Source organism: Centropristis striata, chromosome 1 (genome assembly GCF_030273125.1).
Source record: "Centropristis striata isolate RG_2023a ecotype Rhode Island chromosome 1, C.striata_1.0, whole genome shotgun sequence".
Taxonomy (NCBI): Eukaryota; Metazoa; Chordata; class Actinopteri; order Perciformes; family Serranidae; genus Centropristis; species Centropristis striata.
In genome coordinates, this window is record NC_081517.1 from 43,774,591 (window position 1) to 43,787,900 (window position 13,310).

Below are 13,310 nucleotides of genomic sequence, written 5' to 3' on the forward strand. Positions count from 1 at the left end.
TACAATTATACAATAAAGTTATCATTACATCCATTTATTAGTAAGATATAAACATGGTCTCTCTTCTGGCGCTATCTGTAGGCCAAACACAAGAAAAACTACAAATTGCTCCGCGGTGCATGATGGGAAACGAGATGAAACGTAATAGCCAATCAAAAGACGGAGTCGTTTAACCCGGAAGTAATACTTCACAACAAAATTTGCCAGTATACAAGTAAAACAACATTAGAAATGACAAAGACGTACATTTAAGGCTGTAAATATATAAATAATAAAATCACAGTGTAATAAAGACATACAATTATACAATAAAGTTATCATAACATACATTTATTAGTAAGATATAAACATGGTCTCTCTTCTGGCGCTATCTGTAGGCCAAACACAAGAAAAACAACAAATTGCTCCGCGGTGCATGATGGGAAACGGGAAAAAAAACGTAATAGCCAATCAAAAGACGGAGTCGTTTAACCCGGAAGTAATACTTCACAACAAAAATTGCCGGGAAATCCGCTGCTGCCCTGTCAAAGAAGCTGCTGAACTCGAAGATAAATATTTATATGTCTTCAGATTAAACACATTATCGCGTTCCTGTTGGTTTCGTTTACGATTCCGAGCCGAAATGGACGAATACGACGAGATGTTCGGGATAGAAGACGACTTCGAGGACCAGTTCGCCGACGAGCTGGACGCGCTGGCTCAGCTGGAAGGTAAACATGTTTTAGCTAAAAACAACAACAACAACTTTAGCAGACCCTTTAACCCTCCTGTTGTCCTCGGGTCAAGGAAGGAAGAAGAGGGAAGGACGCAAAGGGAAGTAAAAAAGGATGGAGGAAAGAAGGAAGGAAAGAAAGAAGGATGGAGGAAGGAAAGAAGGAAGGAGGAAAAGGAGAAAGAATGGAAAGGAGAGAGAAAGGAAGGAGGATGGAGGAAAGAAAGGGGAGGAGGAGAAGAAAGGAAGGAAAAAATAAAGAAGGAAGGAGGGAGAAAAGGAGGGAGGCAGGAAAGAAAGAAAGAAGGGAAGGAAAGGGGGGGCGAGGGAAGGGAAGAAGGATGGAGGATAGAGGAAGGAATGGAGGCGGGAGGGACGAAAGAAGGAAGGAAGGAAGGAAGGAGGAGAGGAAATCAGGAGGAAGGAAAGAAGAGAGAAAGTAAAGGAGATAGCTGAAGGAGGAAAGAAAAGAAGGAAGGAGGGAGGAAAGGAAGGAAGGAAAGAAAGAAAGGATAGAGGAGGAAGGAAAGAAGAGAGGAGGAAAAGGAGAAAGAATGGAAAGGAGAGAGAAAGGATGGAGGAAAGAAAGGGGAGGAGGAGAAGAAAGGAAGGAAAAAATAAAGAAGGAAGGAGCGAGAAAAGGAGGGAGGCAGGAAGGAAAGAGGGCAGAAAGGAAAGAAAGAAAGAAAGAAAGAAGGGAAGGAAAGGGGGGGCAAGGGAAGGGAAGAAGGAAGGAGGATAGAGGAAGGAATGGAGGCGGGAGGGACGAAAGAAGGAAGGAAGGAAGGAGGAGAGGAAATCAGGAGGAAGGAAAGAAGAGAGAAAGTAAAGGAGATAGCTGAAGGAGGAAAGAAAAGAAGGGAAGGAGGGAGGAAAGGAAAGAAAGAAAGAAAGAAAGGATAGAGGAGGAAGGAAAGAAGGAAGGAGGAAAAGGAGAAAGAATGGAAAGGAGAGAGAAAGGAAGGAGGATGGAGGAAAGAAAGGGGAGGAGGAGAAGAAAGGAAGGAAAAAATAAAGAAGGAAGGAGGGAGAAAAGGAGGGAGGCAGGAAGGAAAGAGGGCAGAAAGGAGGGAGGAAGGAAAGAAAGAAAGAAAGAAGGGAAGGAAAGGGGGGGGAAGGGAAGAAGGAAGGAGGATAGAGGAAGGAATGGAGGCGGGAGGGACGAAAGAAGGAAGGAAGGAAGGAGGAGAGGAAATCAGGAGGAAGGAAAGAAGAGAGAAAGTAAAGGAGATAGCTGAAGGAGGAAAGAAAAGAAGGAAGGAGGGAGGAAAGGAAGGAAAGAAAGAAAGAAAGGATAGAGGAGGAAGGAAAGAAGGAAGGAGGATAGAGGAGGAAGGAAAGAAAGAAGGAAGGAGGAAAGAAGAGAGGAAGGCAGGAGGAGGGAGGAAAGAAGGAATAGTCAAAACAGATTGGGTCAATTTGACCCGGAAGGACGACAGGAGGGTTAATGAGTGTTAAGCTGTTAAAATAATGTCCACACTCGTTACTGTTGACCTGTTTTAGGGGTGTATTGTATTATATTGCAGGCTATTTTTGCGATAACTGTATTCTTGACGATATTAGGAAATACTTAATCCATTATTGTTTCTTAAATTGTCTTTTAAAATAGCAATGAATCTATTTATTTTAGTGTTTATTTCCTGTTTTATTTATTTTATTGTCTCTTGTTCTGTTTGTTTATTTACAGCGGTGTTTTAAAGTGCTTTACAAATAAAGTTGAGTTGAGTTAAATTGAGTTAATCCAATCCAATCCAATCCACTTTATTTATATAGCACTATTTTAGCAAACACAAGGTTTCCAAAGTGCTGCACAAATAATATATAGATAACACAGTACAAAGAGATGTAGTAAACAATAGAACATTAAGATGCATTAAGATAAAAATAAATAAAATGTAAAATGTACTGCCCGCACAAAATAAAATATGCATGTATACAAATAAAAACAAAAAATCGTAAAATCATAAAATCAACACCCTACGTGGTGTTAAAAGCCAACGAGAAGAGGTGGGTTTTAAGAAGAGATTTAAAATGAGATAGATTTAGTCTGTATAAATAAATAAAAATCTAAAATGTTGTTTGAAGTGCAAATCTCAACAGTTGCCAAATACAAAAAAAAAATTAATCTTGACTCTTGAGTATGAGCAAATAATAAAAAATAACCATTTAGGGGTTCTGGGGGCATATTTTAATGAAATTTTGTAAAGGACAATAAAGGTTATTGTATGTTTTATTTAAGGCATCTTATTTTGACAGTCTTCTTGTAAATTCTGTGGTGGATTCTCTTTAACACACTGTGCTCTTATTTTGAAAGCTGCATGTGTTTAGCCACAGAGAGTAAGTAGCTTTTTGTGATTAAAACAACTTTAACCACTACATCAAGAAGTAGGAACGTTGCCAATATCATGATATGCATTTTTTTTAACCATAAAAAAACCCCTGATATGGCACACCCCTAACCTGTTTGTGTATCATAAACGTGTGGCGGAGTGTAATTAAGTATAGGCAAGTTCTGTCCTGAGCTGCAATTTTGAAATAATTTTGCATTTCTTGAGTATTTCCATTTCATGCTACTTACTACTTCTGCTCAGCTACTTTTTAGTGGGGGGATATTGTACTATTTATAACTTTAGCATTCATTCATTGTTTGTCTTTTGTTGACTGTCTCAGATGAATCCTCGAAGCCGGAGAAACCCCAGAAGAAAGGAGACAACGTTTCTGACATAGAGCTGCTGTATGATCAGCCCATCAGTGAGTTTCTAGGTTTTAGGTTTAGGTTTTATTTTATTTGCACAGTTAGAATTACATAAAATGACAAAGATAACATATAATGTAAAGTGCAGGGAGAGGCAGAAAACCCAGATGGGCTTATTTATTTAAAGCCTCCACCTAAAATTTCATAGTTATTAGAAAGTAATAAACTGATAATAGAAAAAACAAATGTATAACATCAACAAGTGCTCTGACAGCTCACTGGCTGCTTTGTTGTTTTTGTTGTTTTTGTGTGATGTTGAAAGTTTGTATCTTAAATCTGACTTTTTCCACGCAGCTCCAAAGGCAAAGCGGCAGAAGCAGGAAGCCGGAGTGGCCAAACGACTTTTCAACTCACTGCAGACTCCAGAGAGCAAAGCCCTGTCGCGGAGTGATGACATCACACCGCCGTCCTCTCCAGAGCAGTATGAAACGCCCCGCAACCTCAGGTAGGAGAGATGCATCATGGGGCAGGGGTAGACGGTGGATGCTGTGCATCATTGTGAGGGGAAAGAAACATCAGACTGTTTCAGCATTATGCTCCCTAGACACCAGACTGTGAATCTTTCAGGGTCACTATTTACAAGACTACAACTAGATTCTTTTAGCATTTTTTAACTACCATGCAATTTTTTTCCTCATCATGCTCTTAGTAAAAACTTAGAAAATGGAGGAGAAGCAGCTTTTGGCTCCAGCTGCTCTAGTGTGTGACTCAGTGGTTTGTGTTGAGAAAAACAACAACAATAAAAAGAAGAGAAGACGCCACAAAATGCCCCTCACAAAGCTGAAAAGGGTTTCTGTTTTTCTGACATGAAAAGTTGACTATTTTACATTAAAATAGATATAAGGAAGAATAAAGGAAAGGAAAATTCATAAATTAATTCATGATATACATTTATGCCCTATTTAATTATGTGTTTAATTGAATAGTTATATTTATCAGCTCTTTCAACTCTCATTTAGTTAATCACACATTAATCATCAATTATTTATTACTTATTTATGTATACATGTATTTATAGATTGTAACTGGGTCTCCTTACTGTTCTCTTTACTAAGAAACAGCGCCCCCCAAATCCCGCTTGTGGCCGTAAATATATGACATCACTATATTTTTATTTCAGACTGAGCTTACTAACATTATTGTGATGTTACTTTTTCCTGTGGAAGTGGTTTTACTGGCCGGTCTGGAACCGCTCATCTATTGGTTGGTGATTGTGTGACGTCACTGTGACAGAATACTTTTTTTTTCGATGTCTGATGCATTTATTTTATAAAAAGCCTAAATATTTCAATAAATAAGGAATCAGAAGATGTTTTTATGACAAAAAATATTTTTTTGAATACTGAAATCACAAACAAATAAGAAGCACTTAAAAGCAATGCCTCACAATGGGGGAAAAAAAATGAAACTTCTTTTTTGCAAAGAAGTTATCAAAGTCAACTTTATTGTCAAATTTCCACATGTACAAGACACACAGGGATTAACACAACGTTTCTCACAGTCCCACAGTTTGTAAGAAACTCCTAAAATTAATCAAAATCAGGATAAGAGCAGGAAATGTGCAAAAATACAATAAAAACAACAGAAAAAAACAACACAGGTGGAGCTCAACTGTAAGAAAACAGTAAATACTTTTATCATTATTCTCATTTTATGGATGAAACACTGTCTATTTTTTAAAAACAGTAGTAAAACAGAACTCTGAACATGTTTGTGTGCTTCAGGTTGACTCCAGCTGAGTTGGACATCAGCGGCTTCGTTTCCATCCCGGAGACGCCACGGCGACCCGTCACATCAGCGCCGGCCTCGCTGCATGTGCTGCGGCGGCCTCCGTTAGAGGGAGACTACGTCAGCGTGACGGACTCGTCAGGGAGTCGAGTCTACGTCAGACAGAGAGACGACACAGAGAACAAGGTTCTACTCCTCAGAGTGTTACAGAAGCATGTTTCGGGCAGCAGCTCGTCCAAAAACCCTGATTCATTGTGTGTGTGTGTGTGTGTGTGTGTGTCTGTCTGTGTCTGTGTGTATCTGTGTATCTGTGTGTATCTGTGTCTGTGTGTGTGTATGTGTGTGTCTGTGTGTCTGTGTGTCTGTGCCTGTGTGCCTGTGCGTCTGTGTGTCTGTCTGTGTGTGTGTGTATCTGTGTCTGTGTCTGTCTGTGTGTATCTGTATGTGTGTGTGTCTGTGTGTATCTGTATGGGTCTGTGTGTATCTGTGTCTGTGTGTGTGTCTGTGTCTGTGTGTGTCTGTGCCTGTGTGCCTGTGCGTCTGTGTGTCTGTGTCTGTGTCTGTATGTATCTGTGTGTGTGTGTCTGTGTCTGTGTGTGTGTGTGTGTGTGTGTGTGTGTATCTGTCTGTCTGTGTGTGTGTGTGTGTGTGTGTGTGTGTGTATCTGTGTGTGTCTGTCTGTCTCTGTGTCTGTGTGTGTGTGTCTGTCTCTGTGTCTGTGTGTGTCTGTGTGTATCTGTGTGTGTCTGTGTCTGTGTGTGTCTGTGTGTATCTGTGTCTGTGTGTGTGTGTGTGTGTGTGTGTGTGTGTCTGTGTGTATCTGTGTCTGTGTGTGTGTGTGTTTGTCTGTGTCTGTGTGTGTGTGTGTGTGTGTGTGTGTCTGTGTCTGTGTCTGTGTGTGTGTGTGTGTGTGTGTGTGTCTCCAGGTGGTGGACACTAGACTGGTTCCTAACTCCCAGGGTTCTCTGGGGCTGCTGGTGGTGCCAATAGGAGTGTTGAGAGAACAAGAGGCAGAGAGGGTGAGTGAAGCCTGAACATGAACACATTGTTGATTCACAGTAAAAACATGAACTAAACGTTCAATTAGTTCAGCTATTCTCAACCTTGGGGTCGGGACCCCAGTTGGGGTCGCGAGATGATTTCTGGGGGTCGCCAATGTGTTTTAGTCTTTTTGGTCATTTTGTGTCTTTTTTTATGTCATTTTGTGTCTTTTTTAGTCATTTTGTGTCTTTTTTGGTCATTTTGTGTCTTTTTTTAGTCATTTTGTGTCTTTTTTGGTAATTTTGTGTTGTTGTTTTTTGGTCATTTTGTGTCTTTTTTAGTCATTTTGTGTCTTTTTTGGTCATTTTGTGTCTTTTTTTAGTTATTTTGTGTCTTTTTTGGTAATTTTGTGTTTTTTTTGGTCATTTTGTGTCTTTTTTGTGTCTTTTTTTTGGTCATTTTGTGTCTTTTTTATGTCATTTTGTGTCTTTTTTAGTCATTTTGTGTCTTTTTTGGTCATTTTGTGTCTTTTTTTGGTCATTTTGTGTCTTTTTTGGTAATTTTGTGTCTTTTTTTTGTCATTTTGTGTCTTTTTTTAAGTCATTTTGTGTCTTTTTTGGTAATTTTGTGTTTTTTTTGGTCATTTTGTGTATTTTTTTTAGTCATTTTGAGTCATTTTGTGTCTTTTTTTGTCATTTTGTGTCTTTTTTTGTCATTTTGTCTTTTTAAGTAATTTTGTGTCTTTTTTGTGTCATTTTGTGTCTTTTTTTTGTCATTTTGTGTCTTTTTGTGGTCATTTTGTTTCTTTTTTGGGTGATCTGAACTGTGCGTGTGAGATTCTGTTCAGTGAGCGGGGGTCGCAGACAACATGCATGTTAAATTTGGGGTCGTGACTCAAAAAGGTTGAGAACTGCTGGTTTAGTTGACCTAAAACCAAACATTTGAGAATAATTAGCTCCATGAACTCCATATTTGTGCATATTGTTCTTTTTTGGTACATTTGTACAGTTTTTAGAAATTTAAATTGTTTTGTGTGTTGACTTTTTCTATTCATATTTTCTATTTATGCTGCTGTTTCTGTTGAAGTACTTGTTTCCTTAAACCATAAGAACCCAGAGCCAGTTATCCTTAAAGGAAAGTTATGGGGGATATACCACCATTTCTGATGTGTTTTAAAAAACACTATCCCTAAATGTCAAAGATCTGTGATGTGACATAAACATTACATTGGGCGCTTATAGTATTTATGTTTATAATATTTCGTATTTTAAAATTTAAAAAAACTAGACACAAATTTGCCTTTTTCTTAGCATCTCCACATTAGTTCTGTTTAACAACAAATTATTTTTTAGATTTGTTTTAAAGTAGCATAATAATAATATATTGATAATAAATAAATAAATACAAATAACCATGTGTCTTTTTGTTTATCAAAATTGTGACTTTAATTTGTTCAGTAAATATGGTCAAAACAAGTTAAATGCAATACAGGACACCCTATTAACGGATTAGAATTGTTAAATATAGAAGATTAAAGAAGATAAAATTGTTAAAATAGAAGATTTAACGTGTTTGTTACACGGGTGTCACCATGGGTTCTTATGGGTTAATCTATATTTATGTTTACTACTTTGTTCTTTTGCACCAATGCACCTCAGAAAACTCCTTGTATGTGAAAACCTACTTGACAATAAAAATTATTCTGATTCTGATTTTGATGATGAGCCAAATACTGAAAATAGTACGACACTTTACAAACAAAGAATTTAGTTTATCTGCAGCCAAAAAAAGCTTTATTGTTATTTTCTTATATGTCTGATACAAAACATTGTATATTTAACTGATCAAATGTGAAGCCTTTAACTCAAAAATTACAATTAATGGAAGAAATAATTTGGAAAAATTCTGATTAAAGCTTAAATAATAGAAACACTGAAATATAATATATGAGTGACCCCCTTCTGTGTATTGACCTTATTCTTGTGCTTCCACATTACATAATTTTGTAATCTGTTAGAGTGGAGGTGTGATTACTTTGCTGAGGATCGCCAGCTTTATCCTCCTTTATTCACCAAAAAGGTGTTATTTAATCCTAAAAAAAGCTGTTATTTAACCCTTTATCAGGCAAAGAACTATATTTGGTAACTTCAGGTAATATTTCGAGGAAAAAGTTGCAAATTTACTAGATTAAAGTGGCAAATCTGTGCGAAAAAAGTCGCAATTTTACGAGAAAAAAGTGGGAAAAAAACAACTTTTTTCTCCCAGATTCACCACTTTAACCCTTAATAGGACACTCATTGAAATACTTGCAAATTCCAAATTCAGCCCTAGAGAATATTGGAGGATATTACATACTGCCAGAATGTGTAAAAAAAACATACTAAAATAATATTTTGAGAAAAAAGTTTACAAGATTAAAGTGGCAAATCTACGAGAAAAAAATGTGCAGATTTATGAGATTTAAAGTGGTGAATCTGGGAGAAAAAGTTGCTTTTTTGCACTTTAATCTAGTAAATTTGCAACTTTTTCCTTGAAATATTACCTAAAGTTACCAAATAGAGTTCTTTGCCTGATAAAGGGTTAAGCCTAAAAAAAGTAGTGTTTTTATTAATTACTCTCACTGTCAAAAGGGGGCCAAAGGCTCTTAACTTGAAAACTGGACAAATGAATACAATTGAGTTAGAAATGTCAAAGAAAAAAAAAATAGTAGTATTTTTATGTTATTTATTTACTTTATTCGTGTGGCTGCATGATGTCCTATTAAAAAAAAACAAAAAAACATAGTAAATTAATTTCACAACAAATGTTGAGATTGCAAACTTGTTTGAGTTTTTTTCTCTTTCTCTGAAATCCTGCAGCGCCACCAGCAGGTTGTGGAAGAATCTCAGCGTCTGACAGACCTGCTGACCAGGTAACTCTCCAGCTCTCTCTCCCACGGACACATTCACAGTCTGATTACATGTAACAGCACCTTTGGTTACCTTTTTACTTACCTCCCTTTGAATCTGTTCCAACCCAGCAGTGTGAACGACGTGATTGTTGAGGCTGAGAGAGAAGATGAAGAGAACGACGACCCTGAAGACGCTGAGGGCCGAGCCTCTCGACTCTGGGTGGACAGGTTCTCCCCCCGACACTACACAGAGCTGCTCAGTGACGATGTGAGTCTGATTTATGATTATTATTATTATGATTTTATCTGACTGTATGTCTGCTAGAGCAGCTATTCTCAACCTTGGGGTCGGGACCCCAATTGGGGTCGCGAGATGATTTCTGGGGGTCGCCAAATCATTTTGGAAGTCAGCTCTGTCTCCACTGTATTAAAGTGTTCATGTGTTCATGTGTTTTCATTTTGTAGTCATTTTGTGTCTTTTTTTGGTCATTTTGTTTCTTTTTTGGTCATTTTGTGTCTTTTTTTGGTCATATTGTGCCTTTTTTGGTCTTTTCGTGTCTTTTTTTGGTCATTTTGTGTCTTTTTTGGTCATTTTGTGTCTTTTTTTTTGTGTCTTTTGGTGTCTTTTTTTGTCATTTTGTGTCTTTTTTTGGTCATTTTGTGTCTTTTTTGGTCATTTTGTGTCTTTTTTTGGTCATTTTGTGTCTTTTTTTGGTCATTTTGTGTCTTTTTAGTAATTTTGTCTCTTTTTTTGGTCATTTTGAAAAAAAAGACACAAAATGACAAAAAGGCCCCAAAAGACACAAAATGACTAAAAAAAGACACAAAATGACCAAATAAAAGACACAAAATGACAAAAAAAGGCCCCAAAAGACACAAAATGACTAAAAAAAGACACAAAATGACAAAAAAAGACACCAAAAGACACAAAATGACTTACAAAGACATGAAAAGAATTGAAAAATGGACAAAATAACCCAAGACTCCATAGAGTTAAGTTGTTAACCCATTTCTTGTTCCCTGTTTTGACCGGTAGTGTAATATTGTAATATTGAGCTTCTAATTTTCCAAGTATTGCACCCTGATGGCAGCTGTGTGTGACTGTTTCTCTGTAGTTTACCAACCGCTGTCTGCTCAAGTGGTTGAAACTTTGGGACACTGTCGTGTTTGGACGAGAGAGGAAGTCCCGCCCTCTCCGCTCTGACAGACAGCCTCCAAACCAGAACTCCTTCAAACCCAACCAGCCCAATCAGCATCCAAACCGCTTCAAGAGCAAGATCGAGGTGACTGAGGAGCTCCTGGAGGCCGAACTGGACCAGCACCAACGACCCAAATTCAAGGTAAACACTGTAAACACTCATCTCACTTTAATCACCTTTAGGTGCTCTACAACAGGGGTTCCCAAAGTGTGGTGCGTGGACCCCTGGGGGTGCGTGAGCTGCCGCTAGGGGGGGCGCGAGATGAAAAATGTAACGGCGGTCTGATAATTACACAATTACATTTTTCGGTAACCCTTCCTTTTACAGTCTGGTAATTACCTGGTAAAAAGATGTATTTACTTAGTAATAATATTAATTAAATGTAATTACCTTGTAATTACTAAATAACTTCCGACTTGTTCAAAACTATCAAACATTAAATAATTTTCAAAAGTTTAACCCTTTATATGCCAGTTTATAAGTCTGTTCTGGTCATTTGAGCATGATTAAACATGCCGCCTTTAATATGGCTATAAAAAAGCTTATTGCATTTTTTTTTTTTTTTTTTTTTTTAAATGTATATTTATTGGTTTTTGTGTTAATATAACAACATCCAACAACCAAAACTTCACAAACATATGGCAGCAATGAAAAAAATAATCAAAATATCAATAATACTGAAAAGGACCAAAACAAATGAATAATTAAATAAGTGTAGATAACAAAAAATAAATAACAAAAACACATAAATAAAATGAAAAAAAAAAAAAATTAAACTGTGGTGAGTATTCTTACTGTAGGTTACATTCCCAACAACAAATTTGATATTTTTCATTATCTTATTGTCCATATCTCCATTCCTCCACAGTTCCAGAAATATTTTCCAAATGTTATAAAATTCAGAAGCCCTCTTTCCAACAATCTAGGTCAGATTTTCAAGAGCCAAACTCGATGTTAAGTTATTTAACCAGTGTTTAAAAGAGGGGCAACCAACATTCTTCCAACATAATGCAATACAGCGATTGGCCTGTAGTAAACAAAGGTCAACCATTTTTCTTTCATTACAAGATAAAGTACATAGATCCATTTTGGTTTTTTTGAAGGTGTGGGGGATTGGGGGTGCGTCAACCCGGTGGGGACATAGAAGGGGGTGCACGGCTAAAAACGTTTAGGAACCGCTGCTCTACAATATATCATTAATTTTGATCTTCCTTCCAGGTGGCATTGCTGTCTGGTCCTCCAGGTTTGGGGAAGACGACGCTGGCTCACGTCATCGCAAAGCATGCTGGGTACAATGTGGTGGAAATCAACGCCAGGTTAGAAAAACCTCATTAAAACTGACCCAGTTACAGTAGGAAATCATGCAAACTAGGTTTACAAAACCCCCTCGCTGTGACTTCAGTGACACTGTTGATGTTTCTGCAGTGACGATCGCAGCGCCGAGGTGTTCCAGAAACGCATCGACACGGCGACGCAGATGAAGTCGGTTTTGGGCGTCAACGAGCGGCCAAACTGCCTCATTATCGATGAGATCGATGGAGCACCTGCGGTACGTCACAGGCAGTTAAAATCAGTGGGGGGAAAATCAATCAATCAATCAATCAATATCCTTTATTTAACCAGGTAAAATTCATTGAGATTAAAATCTCTTTTTCAAGAATGACCTGGCCAAGAAGGCAGCACCATGATAAAATAAGAACAATCAACCACATTCAACATCAATTAAAGTACAAACAAGATCAGGGACAAGACTATATGAAGACTGAAATGAGTACAGTTAAAAATGAAATAAATAAACTGGTGACAGATGAATGAATAAACCCGGTCGTTATCAGAAAATAGCTTTACAAACAATTGCATTGACCAAGAGAACTATCTTCTCTGTCCTTCAGGATTCCTTTGAATTCTCCCAAGGTGACCAGCTCAGACAGCTTCAGCTGCTTTAAAGCTTACAAAAAGCAAAATAACAGTGTTTTTACACTATTGTTATAACATTTTGTATATTTCACACATACATATAGACACATATAGACACATATAGACACTACTTCTACTACTTCTACTACTACTCATGATACTAAACAATTAGATATGCAGTCATAACTTTTGTTGTCATTAACCCTTTATCAGGCAAAAACTATATTTGGTAACTTCAGGCAATATTTTGAGAAAAAAGTTGCAAATTTACTAGATTAAAGTGGCAAATCTACAAGAAAAAAAGTTGCAGATTTAAGAGATTTAAAGTGGCAAATCTGCGCGAAAAAAATCGCAGATTTACGAGAAAAAAGTGGGAAAAAGCAAGTTTTTTCTCCCAGATTCACCACTTTAACCCTTAATAGGACACTCATTGAAATACTTGCAAATTCCAAAGTTCAACCCTAGAGAATATTGGAGGATATTACATACTGACAGAATGTGTAAAAAAAAAAAAAATAATGTTTTGAGAAAAAAGTTTTCGAGATTAAAGCGGCAAATCTACGAGAAAAAAATGCGTAGATTTATGAGATTTAAAGTGGTGAATCTGGGAGAAAATGGTTGCTTTTTTTCCACTTTTTTCTCGAAAATCTACGACTTTGTTCGCGCAGATTTGCCACTTTAAATCTCTTAAATCTGCGACTTCTTATCTCGTAGGTTTGCCACTTTAATCTAGTAAATTTGCAACTTTTTTCTCAAAATATTACCTGAAGTTACCAAATATAGTTCTTTGCCTGATAAAGGGTTACAGAAAGATAATCACATTTTACATTTAACCAAGAACTAAAAGAAAATACCAGCAATTGTTCAGTTTGAGAGTGGTAAAGTAAGTTCTCATGAACCATTTGTATTGAAATCGTTTCATTCTTGTATTAATTGAAGGTTTTTGAGCTTATAAATATACCGTTATATTATTATATACCAACAGGCTGCCATCAACATCCTGTTGGCAACTCTGAACAGAAAAGATGGAGGCGGCGGGGACGCTGGCACAGAGAGCGGCAAGAAGAAGAAGAAGAAGGAGTCTCTTCTGCTGCGACCAATCATCTGCATCTGTAACGACCTGTAAGA

General features: G+C 37.2%; 1 protein-coding gene across 1 annotated transcript in view; it reads left to right on the top strand.

Moving 5' to 3' along the window:
* Positions 1–492: 492 nt before the first annotated feature.
* The window catches only part of chtf18 (CTF18, chromosome transmission fidelity factor 18 homolog (S. cerevisiae)), a 30,365-nt gene continuing 17,547 nt past the window's right edge, over positions 493–13,310 (top strand). The window contains exons 1-11 of the mRNA XM_059343360.1: positions 493–710; positions 3,383–3,463; positions 3,762–3,912; positions 5,192–5,381; positions 6,122–6,214; positions 9,035–9,087; positions 9,196–9,334; positions 10,182–10,406; positions 11,484–11,581; positions 11,691–11,814; positions 13,168–13,304. Coding sequence (XP_059199343.1) covers positions 623–710; positions 3,383–3,463; positions 3,762–3,912; positions 5,192–5,381; positions 6,122–6,214; positions 9,035–9,087; positions 9,196–9,334; positions 10,182–10,406; positions 11,484–11,581; positions 11,691–11,814; positions 13,168–13,304 — 1,379 coding nt within the window. The 5' untranslated portion in view covers positions 493–622. The remainder of the gene's footprint in view (positions 711–3,382; positions 3,464–3,761; positions 3,913–5,191; positions 5,382–6,121; positions 6,215–9,034; positions 9,088–9,195; positions 9,335–10,181; positions 10,407–11,483; positions 11,582–11,690; positions 11,815–13,167; positions 13,305–13,310) is intronic.